Source organism: Populus trichocarpa, chromosome 18, assembly GCF_000002775.5.
Source record: "Populus trichocarpa isolate Nisqually-1 chromosome 18, P.trichocarpa_v4.1, whole genome shotgun sequence".
Lineage (NCBI taxonomy): Eukaryota > Viridiplantae > Streptophyta > Magnoliopsida > Malpighiales > Salicaceae > Populus > Populus trichocarpa.
The window spans coordinates 1,573,903-1,592,109 of record NC_037302.2 but is presented as its reverse complement, the minus strand read 5'-3'; the positions used below and the strand labels follow the sequence as shown (position 1 = coordinate 1,592,109).

General features: G+C 31.4%; 1 protein-coding gene across 1 annotated transcript; it reads left to right on the top strand.

The window, feature by feature from the left end:
• The first annotated feature begins 12,945 nt into the window (after window positions 1–12,945).
• LOC7465407 (uncharacterized) lies at window positions 12,946–14,601 on the top strand. Its single transcript, XM_002324282.4, has one exon. It carries the CDS (start codon window positions 13,040–13,042, stop codon window positions 14,243–14,245), a length of 1,206 nt encoding a protein of 401 aa, XP_002324318.2. The 5' UTR covers window positions 12,946–13,039; the 3' UTR covers window positions 14,246–14,601.
• The last annotated feature ends 3,606 nt before the right edge of the window (window positions 14,602–18,207 follow it).

Genomic DNA, 18,207 nt, shown 5'->3' with positions numbered 1-18,207 from the left:
AAACTTCATGATTGTTTACCTGTTTGGAAATTGATTTTGCTCCCCGCAACCATAAAAAATTAAAGTTGTTTAGTCTCATTATATTGTTTTCCAACTTTTGATTCAGCAAAGGTGATTAAATCATGGCATGTTAGTGAGTTTACCATCATTAAAAGTTTGAACTTTGTGACCTTAAAGGGACACTTGATATTTCACCTGACCAACCATTTTCCTTTTTGTCAAGAAACAAAAATGCAAGATCACCAAACACAAGAACAAGAGTGGCCAATTAGATCTTAACAGACAGTGGATTTTAAAGGAAATTTCCTTAAAGCTTTCAAATTTACTAGTGAGATAAGTGAATTGATCTTTGATTGATAATGAATCTGGCATGTTTTAGCTCTTTATATACATAATAATTATCATTGTTTCTGGTGATATGTCATTCAGACCATGCATGCTCTTCAAGACAAGAACCTTTGACTAAAAAAGCTTGGTAAATGACTCACTAATAATTGACAGAAAATTACCAGATTTAGTCCCATGATGTTTACTCTTGAATGCTCATCTTTTGTCACAAATATTTTTTTTTCCAGGTTTTCTGTTGTGCATCAAATGAAAGCAGCGCAGCTGTCCATGAAAACTAGAAACCCTATATTTTGGTGACATTATCTGTAAATTTCTGCCTACTTCACAGCCAAGTTAGTGGTTTTAAGATGCATAATCTAAAGGTGCTGGCCAAATCAGTGGTCAAGTGATCATAGGGTAAAACGAGGGCTCAAGGGTCATATCAGGTCAAACAATTACTGTAACCTCAAGAAACTCAAAGATTTTTTGGAAGAAAATGTGGATCTGAGTTTGCCAACTCTAGGTGGTGAAGCATTATCATATAATCTAAGCACGAACATTAGCACAGCTTTTTTTTGGCACAACTTCCTTTGTAAAGGGGGGTCATATATTGCTTGAATTGCAGAGACCTCAGTGAAAAAGAGGGGGATAAACTTATGGGACATGGGAGTCAAAGGTGGGATCTTTCTGATCATAAAAGTAGTCAAAACCAATCATGGTGTATACAAATAGAATCTCATGTGGAAATGCTAGAGAACAGACAATGATATGGCCTTAATTCTTCTTTTTTTTCCCACAAAACCAAAGGGTACTACTATATACCTATATGTTGCTCTCTTGTCTTTGCGACTAGGTGTTTTTATCATTTGTTTTAGATGCCTTGGATCAAGCGAGTCATGCAAAACTCCAAAAGGCAAAAAACTTTGTTTGTGAGTGAAAGAAAAGAAAAAGGTTTGGTGACCTACTCCCTGAAAAGCCAAAATACTTTCAATTACACAGCTCTTTAATTAGTTGAGTGGATGTGTCTAGAGAAGACCTCAACAGGACTATTTCTATCACATTAGGCTCATGGCACTGGTACATGGCATGTCTCATACTTCCAAATTCTCCTCCTCCCCCATCCCGCCACAGGGATCAACATGTGCATGTTAACATCCACATGGTCCTAAAAGACAAACAAGGAATGGGACACATGTGTGCCCATAAAATACACATGAACACATTCTCATTCATGGGTTCTGTCCTTGCCGATCAAGTGTATTTTTCCCATCTTAATCAGAGACATGAATTATGCAACTACAGATCTTGAATCCTCACAACAACGTGGAGATTACCAGTTTATCTTCACTGAGATGGGTAGGCCAGTGATGTTCGATATAATGTATATAGATGAAATGTATCTGTACTAAAGCAAAAAACACTTGAATTGTGCTAGCAAGTTTATGCCTTCGTGACATGGCACAAAGTTTTCCAGCTTCCATGCATGCATTTGCACTAGCAACCTTGGCTTTGTCATTTACTAATCAAAGCCACTGTCATCCAGTCATTTACTGTTTTGCAATTCTAGCAGCTATCATCACAGCATGGCTGCAGTAGTGTAAAATAGGCATCGTGTTCACTCAAGATAAACAGATGGAGATTGCATACTAGATAATTTATTGATTGGTCCATAACAGGGGACGCCTGAAGTGAAACTATATTAACTTTTATCTGTTTCTTTAATAATTTATTTTATATATTTCTCTTCGTTTCTCCGACCAAATATATTTTTGTTCCTTTATATACCATCTTTGTTTGATTTTAAAAACATTAACCAAGCTCAATTCAAAAGAAAAATAGTGCAAAAAAGATTAAAGGTTGCTTTTTAAAGTATGTTTTTATTTAAAAATATATTAAAATATTATTATTTTTTTATTTGATATCAGCACATCAAAATGATTCAAAAATATATAAAAAATAAAACTTAAAAAAAATCAAAAAGTTTTAAAAATTTAGTAGAAAATATTAGTGAACCTCATTTTGTGGCAAGTTCGATGATGAATTTGTGTTAAGAGTCCTAAAAGATTTATGTTAGTGTTCAAGATAAGCAGGGCTCGTCTGAGTATTTTATCATTTATGGAGGAAAAGTGGAAGCTGGGAAGGCTTATGAATCTCTACTAGCAGACCTTGATTTGAGGTTTGTGGTAATATTTATATGGGCCTCATAGATTCAGGGCCTGTAGCACAGTCCATGGACATAGCTCAGACAGCGGGCCTAAGCCATTCAAATTACTTTGGTCCTCACAACGAAACACCTTAAGGACCATGGTAATTGGGTTGGGCCTAGCCCAGAGCCCAATTGAGAGAGGAAACATCCGCTAGGCCTTGCAGCCACTGACCATGCTTGGGCTCCAAAATCCATTTAGCATGCTGGGAACAGATTTCTTAATCACAAGCTTAAACTAAAAAAACCTCTTAAACCTGCTATCTTTCTTGATAATGTGTCCTAGTTCGGTAGTGGTGGACGTTCTGCCTTTAGAGCTAAGCCCACGACTGATGGATAATAATAGACTGGACTTTTTTTCTTTTTTCTTTTTAATTCGACATGAACATGTATTCCTGGATCGACTTCTTTGAGAGTATATTTCTTTTTCAAAATTCTAAGAAAAATGCATCTTTTTTATAATAATTTGATGTCTTTAGATGGGTTTAAGGGTTGATGTTAAAAAAATCCAAAATAGAACATAACTCTTCAACCCTAATTAAGATTGGGTACGATATATTAAATCAACTTGATAACTTGTTAATTCGATACTTTATTCAGGTCAGGTTAGTAAAAAATCCATATTTTTTTTATCAAAATAATATTATTTCAAGGGTATTTAAAAAAAAATATCAAAACTTGAATTGACTTGAATCAACCCGTTAGGTTGAGTTAGACAGAATAATCTTTTGGAATTCTTAAACTTCAGTTTTTTATTTTAATATTTAAGACACCTTTGCTTTTACTTTCAGACACCTAAATTAAATATATAATCCAGACTTACTAGGGAAAGCGTTAGGTGACTATTCAAAGCCCAAAGTATTGTATTTGCCTTGGATTGAGATGGCATCGTATAATTGAGTATAGGATTAAACCTTGAGAAGCTCCTTCCACTATTCTTCATGTGCCATAACAATGGAAAAGAGGCGTTTGTCCTGTCCATGCTCGTGTTTGGAAGGTAGGGGAGGACTTCATTTTACTGTGCTATCGATTATTTTTTATTTATTTTTTAAAAAATTATTTTTAATATTAGCACATTAAAATGATCTAAAAATAAATAAAAAAATATAATTTTTTAAAATATAATTTGTAACACGTTTCTAAATAGGATCTAAAATCTTTATAGATTCACGTGATAAACTCTAAACCTTAAATTTCTTAAACCTACTTCAGGGCAGTTATGCAACCTAACTTTGACAACTCTACGCTAAAAGAGGCAGCAGAAGAAAGTTCCCTGTGTTTCCAGGATTGAATTCACGAGAAATTGTAACCTCCCTTTATAGGTGGTAAGCCTGCGGCTTAATTGCTTGAAAAGAGTGCCTAACGACTCTAATTTGCTCCACCAAAGATGGATGGAGGGACCTTAAGAAGGTAATTAATGGTGTGATCTACTTGTATAATTATTAGGGTTTTTGTTTTGTAGCGTGGTTGGCAATTGGCAAGCGTTTGGACAGAACTAGGTGTGGATTGATGGATGTTTTCACACATGGTGGGCTCTTTTATTTTTGTCTTGGACTTGAGAGGATGAGTAGCGTGTTGTGGGTGCTTTTTAAATAACTTTTCGTGTTAAAATGCATGTTAATGATATTTTTTTATTTTTTAAAAATTATTTTTGACATCAGCACATCAAAACGATCCAAAACATACAAACCATATTAAATTTTAACAAAAAAAAAAAATTTAAATTTTTTGGAAACACGGGTTGAACCGCGTTCCCAAACGCTTCCGAAATTACCTAACCATGTTCATATTGTTTTGCAATTTGCAATCCATTTTCAAACAAGATAGATGAAAAAAAATAACCTGATGTGTAAAGAATTTTTAATTTTTTTTAAAAAAGTTTTTTTCAAAGTATAGAAGGAAATAGGTTTTTTTAAAAAATATAATATAGTTGAAAATTTATCTGTAAGAATAACAGTTTGAAGCTCTAAAGTCCACGTGTCGTATGTGATTTTAGAGTTTTAAATGTTATTTGTGACTTATTTAAAAAATACATGGTAAAGATGATTTTACTGGGTTTTTTTTTAATATTTTGCATTTAAAAAATAAATAAAATATTGTCTTATCACAACCGTTAAAAAGATAATATTATTTATTTTTAAAAGATAATATTTTATAAATAAATAAATATCAGTCTTAATCTGAAGTTGTGATAAAAATAGTATTTATTTTTCTTGTTTTTTTTAGAGTGAACATAGATTTGAATAAGAAGGAAAAAACAATCCATGTCCTTCTGGTTCTGGAAGTGGACACATCATGAAGGTGCAATAAGTCCTATATTGATTTATTTTAAAATTCAAAACTTAAAATAGCTTTTAAATTTAAATAAATATTATTTTATCACAACTTGAGATTGAGACTATTATTTATTTATTTTATAAAAAAATACCTTTTAAAAATAAATAGATATTATCTGTATTGCTCATAAAGATAATATTTATTTATTTTTTAAATTTAAAATTCAAAACTTAAAATAGCTTTTAAATTTAAACAAATATTATTTTATCACAACTTGAGATTGAGACTATTATTTATTTATTTTATAAAAAAATACCTTTTAAAAATAAATAGATTTTATCTGTATTGCTCATAAAGATAATATTTATTTATTTTTTAAATTTAAAATTCAAAACTTAAAATAGCTTTTAAATTTAAACAAATATTATTTTATCACAACTTGAGATTGAGACTATTATTTATTTATTTTATAAAAAAAATACCTTTTAAAAATAAATAGATATTATCTGTATTGCTCATAAAGATAATATTTATTTATTTTTTAAATTTTAAATTTTAAGTATTTTTTAAATTCAAGTAAATATTATCTTCATCACAACTTATACTGAGACTAATATCTATTTAAAATTAAAATATTATATTTTAAAAATAAATAAATATTATCTTTGTTGTAGTTGTGATAAAGATAGTATTTATTTATTTTTTAAATTCTAAATTTAAAATATTTTAAAAAATGTCTCTACTACAGTTTTTAAAAGAAGCAAATAGTAAATGAGACATATAATTTTAACGTCGCAGATAATAAATATAACTTTTTAACCAATGCTATTTTTTCAAATAAATTCTCAATTGTGTTATTTCTTTAAAAAAAAAAATAATCTTACGCTTCTTTGAAAAAAAAAAAAAAAACTCCTTTTCTTTCCCGTTAAAGGTATTTGATTGGATTCAGTTAGTCTTCAATCATGAAAACAAGTCAACTGATTTTTATTCTCCAGTAGAAATTTATTTTGACCAGTACTTTTCTTCTACCATAAAAGACACGGTGCTTCGTGAGCCCAACGTGATTAAGAGCGTGTTTGGCCGGGTGTTTTTTAAATAACTTTTCGTGTTAAAATACATGTCAATAATGTTTTTTCATTTTTTAAAAATTATTTTTGACATCAGCACATCAAAACGATCCAAAACATACAAACCATATTAAATTTTAGTTAAAAAAAAAATTTCAAATTTTTTGGGACCGCAGCCGCGTTCCCAAACGTGCCCTAAGTATAATTGCAGTTATTTTTAAAAATAATTTTTATTTAGAAATATATTAAAATAATATTTTTTATTTTTTAAAAATTATTTTTGACATCAGTACATTAAAAACATATTAATTTAAAGCAAAAAAAAAATTTAAATTTTCTCAAAAACATTTTTAAAACACAAAAACAAATGATGTTAGAAAACCTAAGTTTATTAGTGGATTTAGGATATGTTTAGAAACGCGGTGTAAATTGTGTTCCTTTAAAAAATTTAAAAAGTTTTTTACTTAAAATAAAATAAAAATTATGTTTTCGGATTGTTTTGATGTGCTGATATCAAAAATAATTTTTTTTAAAATAAAAAAAAACTTTACTTTAATTCATTTCTAAGTGAAAAACACTTAGAACCATCACCGCTACCACAATCATTAACACATCTTTAATGAGAGGAAAAAACAAATTTTGAAAAGTAATCGGTGTGAAATTATATTTGAACTCGAGTAAAAATAAATAAATAAATAAACTTTAGGGCATCTCTAATATATGTTTTCAAGAAACATTTTAATTGAAAGATATTTTATTTTTAACTTGTGAGATTTAGATGCCGTTATTAACCTTGATGGATTAACCCAAGGCTTGGCCTATCAATCTACCTTCAAATAATCATCCTCTAATTTGTGTTCAAGAGGAATTACTTTAAATTAATTTAAAAGCCACAGCCATGGTTAAATTACATTTCACCTACAGCAAAAAAAAAAAAAAAAAAAAGAGGCGTTATGCTAAACTATAAAACGACTTGAATCTTGGCGTAGTTGATTAATATTCAGTCAGCAATACTGACCGAAGAAGTTCAATGGTCGTCCTAACAGGGACAGAATATGCTCCTCGTTGCGATTTCCAGAGAGTTGATGGTTATTACAAGAACAAGTTGCGCCTAGTTTTGCAACGAAACATGGATCAATAATGTGATCAAAATAATGTTCAAGAGAGATTCAACTGGAAAAAAATAACGACTTGGTCCAAGTTGTTCCTCTTCTATCCTCCATGAACAATTTCTTTGACCTTTTGACTTTTATGATATTATTATTAATCAGAGATGGCTTAAGATGAATATGATGTTTTAAATTAGGCAAGATTATGAATATGATGTTTTAAATTATTTAAAAAATAATTTATTTTTATTTTTTACGTGTGTCTGACAAGTGGGGTTTTGGTTAATTTTCATTTTATATTTAGGGTCTTTTACTAGTTAAGTAAGGACAATTTTCATTTCATAAAACATAATTAATAAATATACCTTAATTATTTTAAAGTATTTTATTAAATAAAGGTTCTTATGTATTGTTAAAAATCACCTTGGCTTTTCTATGTTTTCTTTGATTATATCATCAAATGGTGTTTGGATTGTAACTTCTTTTTGTTTTTTCTCTTAAAAAGTATATTTCACTTGAAAAAAAATATCAAATTGATTTTTTTAGTATTTTTTAATAGTTTTTATATATTGATATTAAAAATAAAAATTATTTTAATATATTTTTAAATAAATAAATATTTTAAAAAATCATAGTAACAAGCACCAAAGACAAAAACTTCTACGCATCATTTACCTTAGTATAAAAAATAAATACATGTAATCATCTAAGTGGTGACCTAGTGGTAACAGCTTGGAACCAAGAGGTTTGATTTCTCTATGGTCTCAGATTCAAGCCCTGTGGTTGCTCATATGATGGCCACTAGAGACTTATATGGTCGTTAACTTCAGGGCCCGTAGAATTAGTCGAGGTGCGCGCCACCTGGTTCGAACACCCACATTAAACTAAAAATAAATAAATAAATACATGTGCTAAATGTTTCACGATTATGGTGAATGACAGAAAGCTCAGTTGATGATATCCAGGTGGCCCAATACCGGGTGCTGATCAACGGTCGTCGCTTATAGAGATCCCATCACTTGTGGTGACTGCTTGCTTAGTTCACTTGAGCATTCTGTTTTCCACTCAAATCGATGGCAGTTTCATCCATGGTCATAAGAGCCGTCCATTATCTCATCTTACCCCATATTTGAATCGCGGTTTACTGGGTTAATTCAAAAGCTGATGGGTTAATTATTTTTTAAAAATAAAATGATATTATTTTAATTTGTTTTACTAATAAAATAATATTACTTCAATTTTTTTAATAGATAATATTTCAGTTGAAATGAGACTTAACTTAACTAGGTTTGTAATAAATTTAAATTTAATTAGCTTAAAAAACTCTTAAAAAACATCATTCAACATACCTAGACGCAACGATCCCATGAACCACCCCATGGGCTTGTCCCGAACAGCACGGCCATGCCCAATCTTTATTTTTAATTTTTAATAGGCTTAGGCAACTTATTTGAATTTAACATTTTTTTGAGGATTTTTTCAGGACCCCATGTGGATCTCTTGATATTTTATATTGATCAAATACATATTATTTTGAATAAAATACAACTTAAAATATCACAAAAAAATAATATTTTATTTTAGCCCCTTCTCTCCACAAAAAAATAAAAATTTGTTGGTTATAAATATATCATGAATCATTCAGACTCAAGGTAACAACCTCTTTATTCTTAACACTTAAAACATATATATATTTTCAAATGATATCTATCTAAAATATCATTATATTTTCTCTTTTTATAAAGTTACTAACTTACGTATCCGAGAGTCCCTACATCCATCAAAGAAAATTTTTTACAAGTATCAGCTATCTATTATCTACGCTTTTTATATCAAGCTACTAAATATCTTGATTAAAAAAATAAATCAAATTATTTAAATTAAAAAATTAATCAATTATCAATTATTCAATGCATCAATTTTTTTTCAAAACATATTGGGTTTTGGGATTCATTAACTTAGAGTCAACGAATCATCAAATTGATATATCGGTCGGGCACATTTTTATAACAGTGGTTCATGAACTTCTAGCATCCATTTTACCTAAAATGTAACACAATTGAACAAATAAGAATGTGTTTACGGTGATTATTCCATTCGGACCGTCGAAGTGGATGGTTCAAAAGGGTTAGTTTCGACAATCACGACTGTTCTTGGCACCAACCTTGAGCAAATCAAGAAAGATCTGCCTTTGCCCAGTCTCCATTAATACTCATTCAACCTCCCTCATCCAATGCTCCATCCGACCGCATATATGGATAGAAGCAAGTGCACATGTTATTAACGAATGACTGGCAACGAAGAATTGTTGTCCTGTCGAGTACTCTTCATAAATTTTCTCAGAAACGAATTATCCAGAACCACAGCTGGAAGATTTAAAGCAGACCAAGCACTCAAGAGCTTAGGAGACACAATGTTAGGGGTGATCAAGCTAAGGGAAATGGCCTGGCTGGTGTTGCCGGACCATATATGATTGGTAGGGATGCCAGCAAGGGTTCTGGGGCCTGGTTTTTTGTTACTTTCTAAGGCATGATGTTCCCATCCTTAAATTCTTTGCCCCCCATTAATTGGATCTGTGGTACAGACCGTAACCGATCCACAATATTGGATGCTTTCCATTATTTCTCTTACCAGAATCGAACCCAACATTGATAGAGCCATTTGCTTCACTACTTTATTAGGTTTCATAGTTTATTACATCAAGGAGTACATTGTAGCATGAACTGCTTTGTGCGAGGGCTTGGACGGTTAAAATCCATGTCCAAGAAAATCACTCGGCATAAAAATTGTTGTAGTCGGATAGGCAAATAATAAGGGAATGCTGCTCATTTTCTTCACTATTAAAACTCAAAAATTAAGTTATCACATTATAATTAAAATCGGATAGAAAAATGTTTTAAAAATAGATTTATTTTATATTTTTGTTTCTATTTCTCTATTCTTTTTACCGCACGTTTTTTTTTTTTGTTGCTCCTGCATCTATCATCTGAAATACTATTCAAAAAACAACCCTAGTTTACGTGCCAATGTTTTTTTCATCTCTCATATCCAGAACATGAACTTAATTAATCCCAATGACAAATATCCAAGCCACAAAATCCAAAGGAAAAGGCTACGAAGTTGGACAGTTGAGATTTGTCCACTAATGAACTGGATGCACATGAACTTTTGGGGACATATCCCCCGGAAAGCAGAAAAGCTGTCTTCATTTCACTGTATAGAATCTTGTAACCAGCAAGAAGAACGAGGAGAACGAGTTAATTGTGCATTTGGAACCAATACACTTAAGCAAAGAAAACTCATTTAGTAGGATTTATGAGCAGTTATCTCATGGTAGGGTTAGCACAGCCACTTTTGAATGGATCTTACCAGACCAGCAAGCCTTCCTAATTCAACAGCATGGTTTACATTATTGGTTCGAGCCACCAACTCATTTGACGGGGCAACCATCTTTACACCAAGCATTTGGTGCCAAGTAACTTGCATGAAATCAAGGTCATGAAATGATGACCCAGTTAAAAATTCTTTTTAATTATAATTCAGGCCAAACCATCAACTATTACTAGCACAAATCTCTTTTTTTTATGAAGAAAACCTGTGCCAGAGATCAATAAGACACCAGAATCCCCAGGTTGTATGTGAATTCTGGATCATTATTGTTAAATTCGGAATCGTAAAATGAGTTAATTCAAGAAATTAATGATTTATAATATAACTTTTATGGTTAATAAAAAAAAAGAAATTGATTCTATTAAATTTAATTTAGTTGATTTGATTGGTTTTTTAGTAACTTAATTAATCAGATTAAACTTGATTTAAACATAGTCAAATCAATAATAATATATTTATATTTATCCTCTGACCAATTATCCTATATCATTTTCTTGGTCTATCCTCGTGTATGATCAGAATCATGAAAAGACTGATCATTTGCTGAAGGAATTCAGGTGAATGGTAATGGTTGTGCTTGAGGTAACGTGAAGGATACTCCCATTACCTACTGAAACATGTAATATTGTTGCTTGTTTATTTTTATATTTTAAAAATACTTTTCAAAAATATATAAATTTTTTTAAATTAATATTATTTTAATATTTTTATATCATTTTGATATACCGATATCAAAAATATTTTTTAAAAAATACAAAAGTATTATTTTTATAAATAAAAAAAAGTCATTATTATATTCTCAAATACATCCTAATAACAAGTGAATACATGCACTAACCAACCAACAGCTAAATTACCCTCCCCTGCCCTAATCTCTGGTAAATCATCATAGTTAATTGTATAATTAATCTGATAATTTTCAATAAATAAAAAGGAACATTTGTATTATTAGGTTACAACGTTATAGTTTCAACTGGCTGTTGTTAGTTCGTATCCAGTTGTTCTTGTCTCCCGTGTTAGATACAATGGCTCTCCCTTACACTTTTCGGTTCACACTGCTTTGTTAGCTTTAATTTAAGGGTAAATCTCAGATGCCTATAGATGAAATCTTGATTGAGTTATCATATAGTTTTATTTTCTCATATAGCTCTATTCTAAAACAAAATAGGACCACATTAAAAAAAAAAAACCCAAAAGTTCATGAAACCTCGTGTATCTATACAATTTTATATATATATATTAAAAATAAATTTTTTTATATATTTTGGATTATTTTGATGCGTCGATTTCAAAAATAATTTTTAAAAAATAAAAAAATATTATTTTAATGCATTTCAACATAAAAAATATTTTAAAAAACAACCACAACCACACTCTCAGACAGACTACATCATACAGTTGTGAATTTTATGTTTACATACATATATATATATATATATATATATAAAATGATGTTATTTTGTAAGTAGCTTGATGTTTAATTTTTATTAAAATTTTGTGTACTTTTTAAAACTTTCAGGACTCCATATATAAGATGTATTTTTTTGTTTTTAGAGTTGGGTTATAAATAATTTGACATTAATTAGTTTTCTTCATTTAATTGGTGTACCAACTCCTTTTTTTTTTCTTAGCTCTTACCATCTATGAAAATACTATACCACCTAGCATTAAATAAGATGAAATTAATTTGAATTATATGGGACCATAAGTGTATCGTAAAAAAATTAGTGTAAGATTAAATGAAGATGAATTTAATTGTTGGTGTATGAAAATACTATACCACCTAGCATTAAACACAAAAGAAACTTCTCTTAGTTAATAAATTGCCTTTATAAAAATCATCCCACCAAGCAACAAAATTGACTTTAACCTCCAATCAATTTCATAATAGTATTTTTTTCAACATAATTATTTTCACAACCCCATTATTATACACACTTAATGATATACATTGACTCCTTCTGCCCATTTTTAACATGCATGTAAGCTAATAACATCTTGTTTTAATAAATTTGAATTCAATTATAGTATTTAATTTGAATTCATATTAAATTAAATTCATTTTATTTTATATATTATTCTTATTACCTTTATCTTATTTCTTCAAATATCTCTCATGAAAATAAATAAGTATTTTGGAAAAATTTAATTTTAATATTATTTTTTTCTGAAATTGTAAATTAGAGGGGTTAATTTTTTTATATTTCTTATAATTTTTAGAGATTGAATTTCATTTGAAATTCAATTCTTTGACATCCAAAATAATTTCAAATATGAGATTTTATTAAAAAAAATATAAATTCAATTCAATTCCAAGAATTACAAAAATGTATGAAATTCTCTAAATTTATATGTAATCATATATATGATAACTACAAAGTGAAAGATGCATGTAATCTTATCTGTATTTGGAAAAACATGAAAAATAATTTGTACCTACCAAATTACCCTCCCATTTCCTATTGCGTCCCCTTTGAAAAGAAAGTCTTCCCTCTAAATTGTGAATTAATTTTTAAGTCTATTTACATTTTTTGGTCAAATTTATTGTCTCTCTTGTCATATAAATCCCTCAATCTTCTTAATATCCCTTCATACTTTCTGAACCCTTGAAAGCCTCAAAATTGTTAAGACTCTTGCACACAAATCCCAAGCTCGTGAAAGCACAAATGTCCCACCACCATTCCTCCTCCCCTTTTCCTTCTTGCTTCCGCCCTTCCACCGACACCGACATCCACCACCTTCCTCCACCAACACCACCACCTGTCTCTGGCAACGCCAACCTCACCACCTGTCTCTACCAAACTGACCTTGGCCTCTTCTCCCTTACTTGGTCAAGTTCCTTGTTAGGCCATTCTCTTCACCTCCGCCTCCACCCCATTGACGACAACGCCAGCTACTGCTCTCCTGTTTCTCTATCTAACCCTCTTTCTCTCTCTACCATATCTTTCCATCTCAATATCAAACCCTTCCTTTTCTGGAAAAGACATGGATCCAAGAAACTCCATGTTATTAACCAGGAGCCTGACACTCCAACCCCAAGGATCCAGATCTTTTGGGACCTCTCTAGAGCAAGATTTGGGTCAGGACCTGAGCCCCAATCCCGGTTCTACATAGCCGTGGTGGTTGAGCGAGAAGTGGTACTTGTTGTCGGTGATTTGACCAAAGAAGCTTTTGCAAAGACTAAAGCTTTGAAGCAAGAGAGACCCCAAGTTCTTGTATTGAGAAGAGAACATGTGTTCGGCAACAGAGTTTACACTACGAGAGCAAGATTTGGAGGCAGAAACAGAGTGATATCGATAGATTGTAGTGTGAATAATGATGCAAGATTGTGTTTTAGTGTTGATAACAAAAGGGTTTTGCAGATAAAGAGATTGAAGTGGAAATTTAGAGGAAATGAGAGGATTGAAGTTGATGGGGTCCCTATACAAGTCTCATGGGATGTTTATAATTGGCTTTTTGATGGCATAAACAATGACCATGCGGTGTTTATGTTCAGGTTTGAAAGCAATTTAGACCCCAAAGATGAAGAGGCGGTGGTACGGAAACAAGAACAAAGTGAAGCTTGTGGTGGTGGTCCTCATCAACAACAAGAAATCAACGAGAAAAATCACAACAATAATGTTGTTTTATGGCAGCAAAACTCATCGTGTAGTAATACCAGTCATGGGATGAGTCCAATAGAGTGGAGAAAGATGAGAAAGAGCTTGGTGAGGACAGCAGCAAGGAGTTCATCTTCTTCATCAATTTCAATGTCATCAGCATCTTCTGGTTGCAGCTCTTCAGTAATGGAATGGGCTAGCAGTACTGAAGAAAGTGAACTTTGTGGTGGTCCTATTGGATTCTCTCTGTTGGTTTATGCTTGGAGGAAGTGAAAGATTCGCCGATGATTACTGGATCCATTCTCTTCTGTTTTTGGTCATTTTAGTTGAATTTCTGTTTGTGACTAACCCCATTATTTGTTGATGAACATATTAGCAAATACACATTGAATTAATTAGTTCAATATCATACATACAGATAGATAGATCTAACATTAATCTCTGCTTTGTTTCTGTATTCACACATGATTCAACTTCTTGTGCTCTTTAATCTGCTTTCGGACAACTATTATTGTAATTGGCCTCGGTTGGGTTTGGCATTCAAGTGTTTGATACAATTAAAGATTCAATTTTTCTTGTATAATCTTTGTAATGTTGAAGCCTTAATTGAAAAGGAAATTGTCTCTCTAGATGGCTGTCTAGTACTCTTGGATTTGTTTTGTCTGGTCTGTCCTGTTTGGTTTTGATTGGAACAGTAGGTGTGATGAAATTTCCTAGATTTCAACCACATTTAGAACAAGACAAGATGCATGTGAAGAGGTTCCTTTTTCTTTATTTGTGTTCTTTCCCCTCTCTTGGAACCTGTAAATTAGCACTACCTTTGACCCATACAGCCGATCTATACCTTCAATTCTTGGTGACCATGTATTGTTATTAAACATTGACTGGCCGATGGGTCGACCCGGTTTTTGTACCGGCCTGGATTTTAAAAAAAAAGAGAACTGACAAAAAAAAATTAATTTTAATTCTAATTTCAAGTATTTAGATTAGATAAGTTGTAGATTGAGTTATAACTATGTATTTTGAATTTGAATTTGTATAATAATTAATACATTAATAAATTGTTTAATTTAAATTTGAAGCGATGATTAAGAGAACTAATCCATTTACCATTCTAATTAAGCATTTCAAAGATTTTACAGAGGGTTATCTGTCAGCATAGGATCCAATATCTTACACAACATTATGGCACTACTTGCCTGACTGAAATTTAGAATCGGAGACGCCAATTGGATTATATATAATTTTTGAAAGTAGGAGGGCTAACTAAAAATTTATGGGCACTACTTTATTTTTATTAAAAATAATTTATCTGAGTTAAATTTGTCAACTTGTGAACCAAATTATACGGTAAAGTTAGTCTTATTAATCACTGTGAAGAAATCATTGAAATAGCTTGAAATTTATCTTATTTGGAAGCCGAAATTATTAAGAAATTAAATGAATCTTTCTCTTGTATGCATACCGACAAAGGCATGTGGCATTTTGAATAGCGAAGGCAATGTTCAATGCTGGAGAAGATAGAGCTGCTCTGTAGTCTGGAAGGATTTGAAGAAAGCTGGTGTACTTAACTGGCAACCACATGTATATTTTTCCTTAACGCGCATTAAGAAATATCATGTTGACTCGTGGAATAAAAAGAATAGAGTCTTACAAGCTTTAACCTGCTGTCTGATGGACACCATCATGTCCGAGCAGTCTATTGCTTCTGTTTGACATTAAAGAGCCTAAAGTTGAGTTCATGCTTTCTGTTTTTCTCCATGGCGAGTCTCTGAACTCCCTTTACCGACCCTTTGGATGCTAGTTGCTGTAGGGGAAGATTAGCAAATGGGATGGACTTAAGTACAGGCCAAGGTTGTGCTCAGGGAAAAAAAAAAAACCGGCGAAACATACTTATAAGACTAGATCTAATGGTCAAACTAGATCACGGGTTGGGTGGTTTGATTTGAGGGTTGGGTGGTTTGATTTGAGTCCATTCAAGTTTTGTTTTTTTTTTTTTTTTTGAGAAAGTGGATGTTCTCATTAATTGGGGTTAGGTCTCGAGCAAGTAAGTTACTGGGTTAACTTGTTGGGTCAACTGAGTATTGAAAGCCTCATTTTTATCTATGTGCTTTGAATGAATATATATATATTTTGTAATTGTGGGTTTTGAGATCAGCTTACGCGCATCTCGACTAATTCTTTAATACCCTAAAGTAAATGACTAGGTAAACCTCCAGTGGCTCTGAAATTTATGACACTCAAATTGATGATCTCTAGAAAAGAAACCTAAATTCTGACCAATAAAGCTATATTTCTCGGGGTTACTTTGAACATGTTTGAAATTGAACAATGTTGCCACTCTAAGCAGAAATTCAAGTGTATCTTCTAATGTTGCACAGTATTCGGATGGAATTGATAAAATGAATCGGTTTGGAATGAAATTGAAAATTAGATAATGCATTAAATTTAATGGCCAAACCCCATAATTGTCTTTCTTCTTATTGTTTTTTTAACAGAAGATTCATTGAATTTCGGGCTAATTTTTTCCCTTTTTTCATTCAAAATTAACTCAATTTTTTTCAAAATCTTGCGTCAAAGGCACTACATTTGAATTTTGATTTACAAGTTTCGAAGATTAGACTTCAACAGGAGGTATTAGGCTGAGCCTTGAAGAGTATAAATCAAAAAACCATGTGGCATACGGATTCAAAACTTTTAAATTCAATTAATCATAGGAAGAAACAGGAAATTAAGATACCTTGCATCTGGTCAAAACGTATTGAAGTGGTGCAAACGCACTGCCTCCATATTTACACAAGTCAATCTTGTCACAAGTTACCATGTAGAGAACGAGTTGTGCATCCAGCAGGTGAGTGCTTTAGATAATCTTCTACTTGTCCAAAAGCATGGACTTTGAATCGTGGAACGAGTAAAAGGCATGCATTATGCACCTTGCTAATAATTTTCTTGATAGATTCTGGGTTTTCCAAGTCCATACTCTGTATATTTGGATAAGAATTATTGGAGAGCTGATAGACATGACTTCGACGCTTTAGCTCCCGTGTATTATTGCGTTCCAAATGAAAGTTGGATAAAATTTAAATTTATTTTATAATTTTTGATCGTTTTAATATGTTGATATTAAAAATAATTTTTAAAAAATTATAAAAATATATATTATTTTGATATATTTTCAATAAAAAACAACTATTATCACATTTTTAAACACCCCAACTACGTACTGAATTACGGTTGACTGCGAAAAAAGAGTCGTACATATGATGAGACTCGTTATTTTTCAATTAAAGCAGGGTTTATTTGCATGATCTTGACAAAGTATAAGCTTGAGGATTAAACTATGTGACATATTCTTCACCAAATTAATATTTTATAATTGGGAGCTCTATCGCAAGATAAATATGTCTAGCCAGCGGCTTGTAGCTAGCCAGCAGGTTCTTCCATGAATGTAAACAATGTTTCAAAAGAGACCATTGTGGGCATAAAAAGCTAAGCATGGGGCATGGTGGCTGCAAGTGTGCAATCAGGAAGATACACGTAGTGCTCAAGGAAGAAAGACTCGATCAACTCCATGGTTTTCTGAGCTTGACATCCTTGATATTGTACTAATTTGCCAAACGCATATCATATGCTGGTTCCATAATGAGTCCAAATTAGGGAATGTTTAAAAAATAAAGTTGTTGGTTAGCTTTTGAATTGTGTTGATGGGTCAAGTTTAGATTTTATTAACTACAGGTTTGTGAATTTCAAGATATTTTTATGATTTCAGGATATTTTCATGACGATAACTTTTTTAAATTTATTTTTTTGAAAAAATATTCTTTTAAATACATTAATTTAATATAAAACATGTATTTTGAAGGCTATTTAAAAATAAAATCTAGTTTTAATTAGCGTTGTAAAATAAAAAAAAAAACAGATATTAAGAAAAAAGAATGATAAGCTAGTTATTTTGTAATTAGCGTTGGATAAAGTGAACCTTTCTTGCTGGGGCCTGGGCTGTGATGTCTGGTGGTCAAGAGGCTGTCGCTGCCATGGACGATTTGGATAAGAACATGGGCAATAAATAAATCTAGTTATTTATTTTTCCTGAAAATTCGAGGAAAGGAGGTATGGTCACAAGGATTTTCTTACCAGTCTCTTTCAGTTTTAGCAACTTGAAATGAAATGCTAATCTCCCATGTACCCGGGGCCGAGGGCAGAGGCAATAGTTTACCTTTTCCTGTATAATTTTC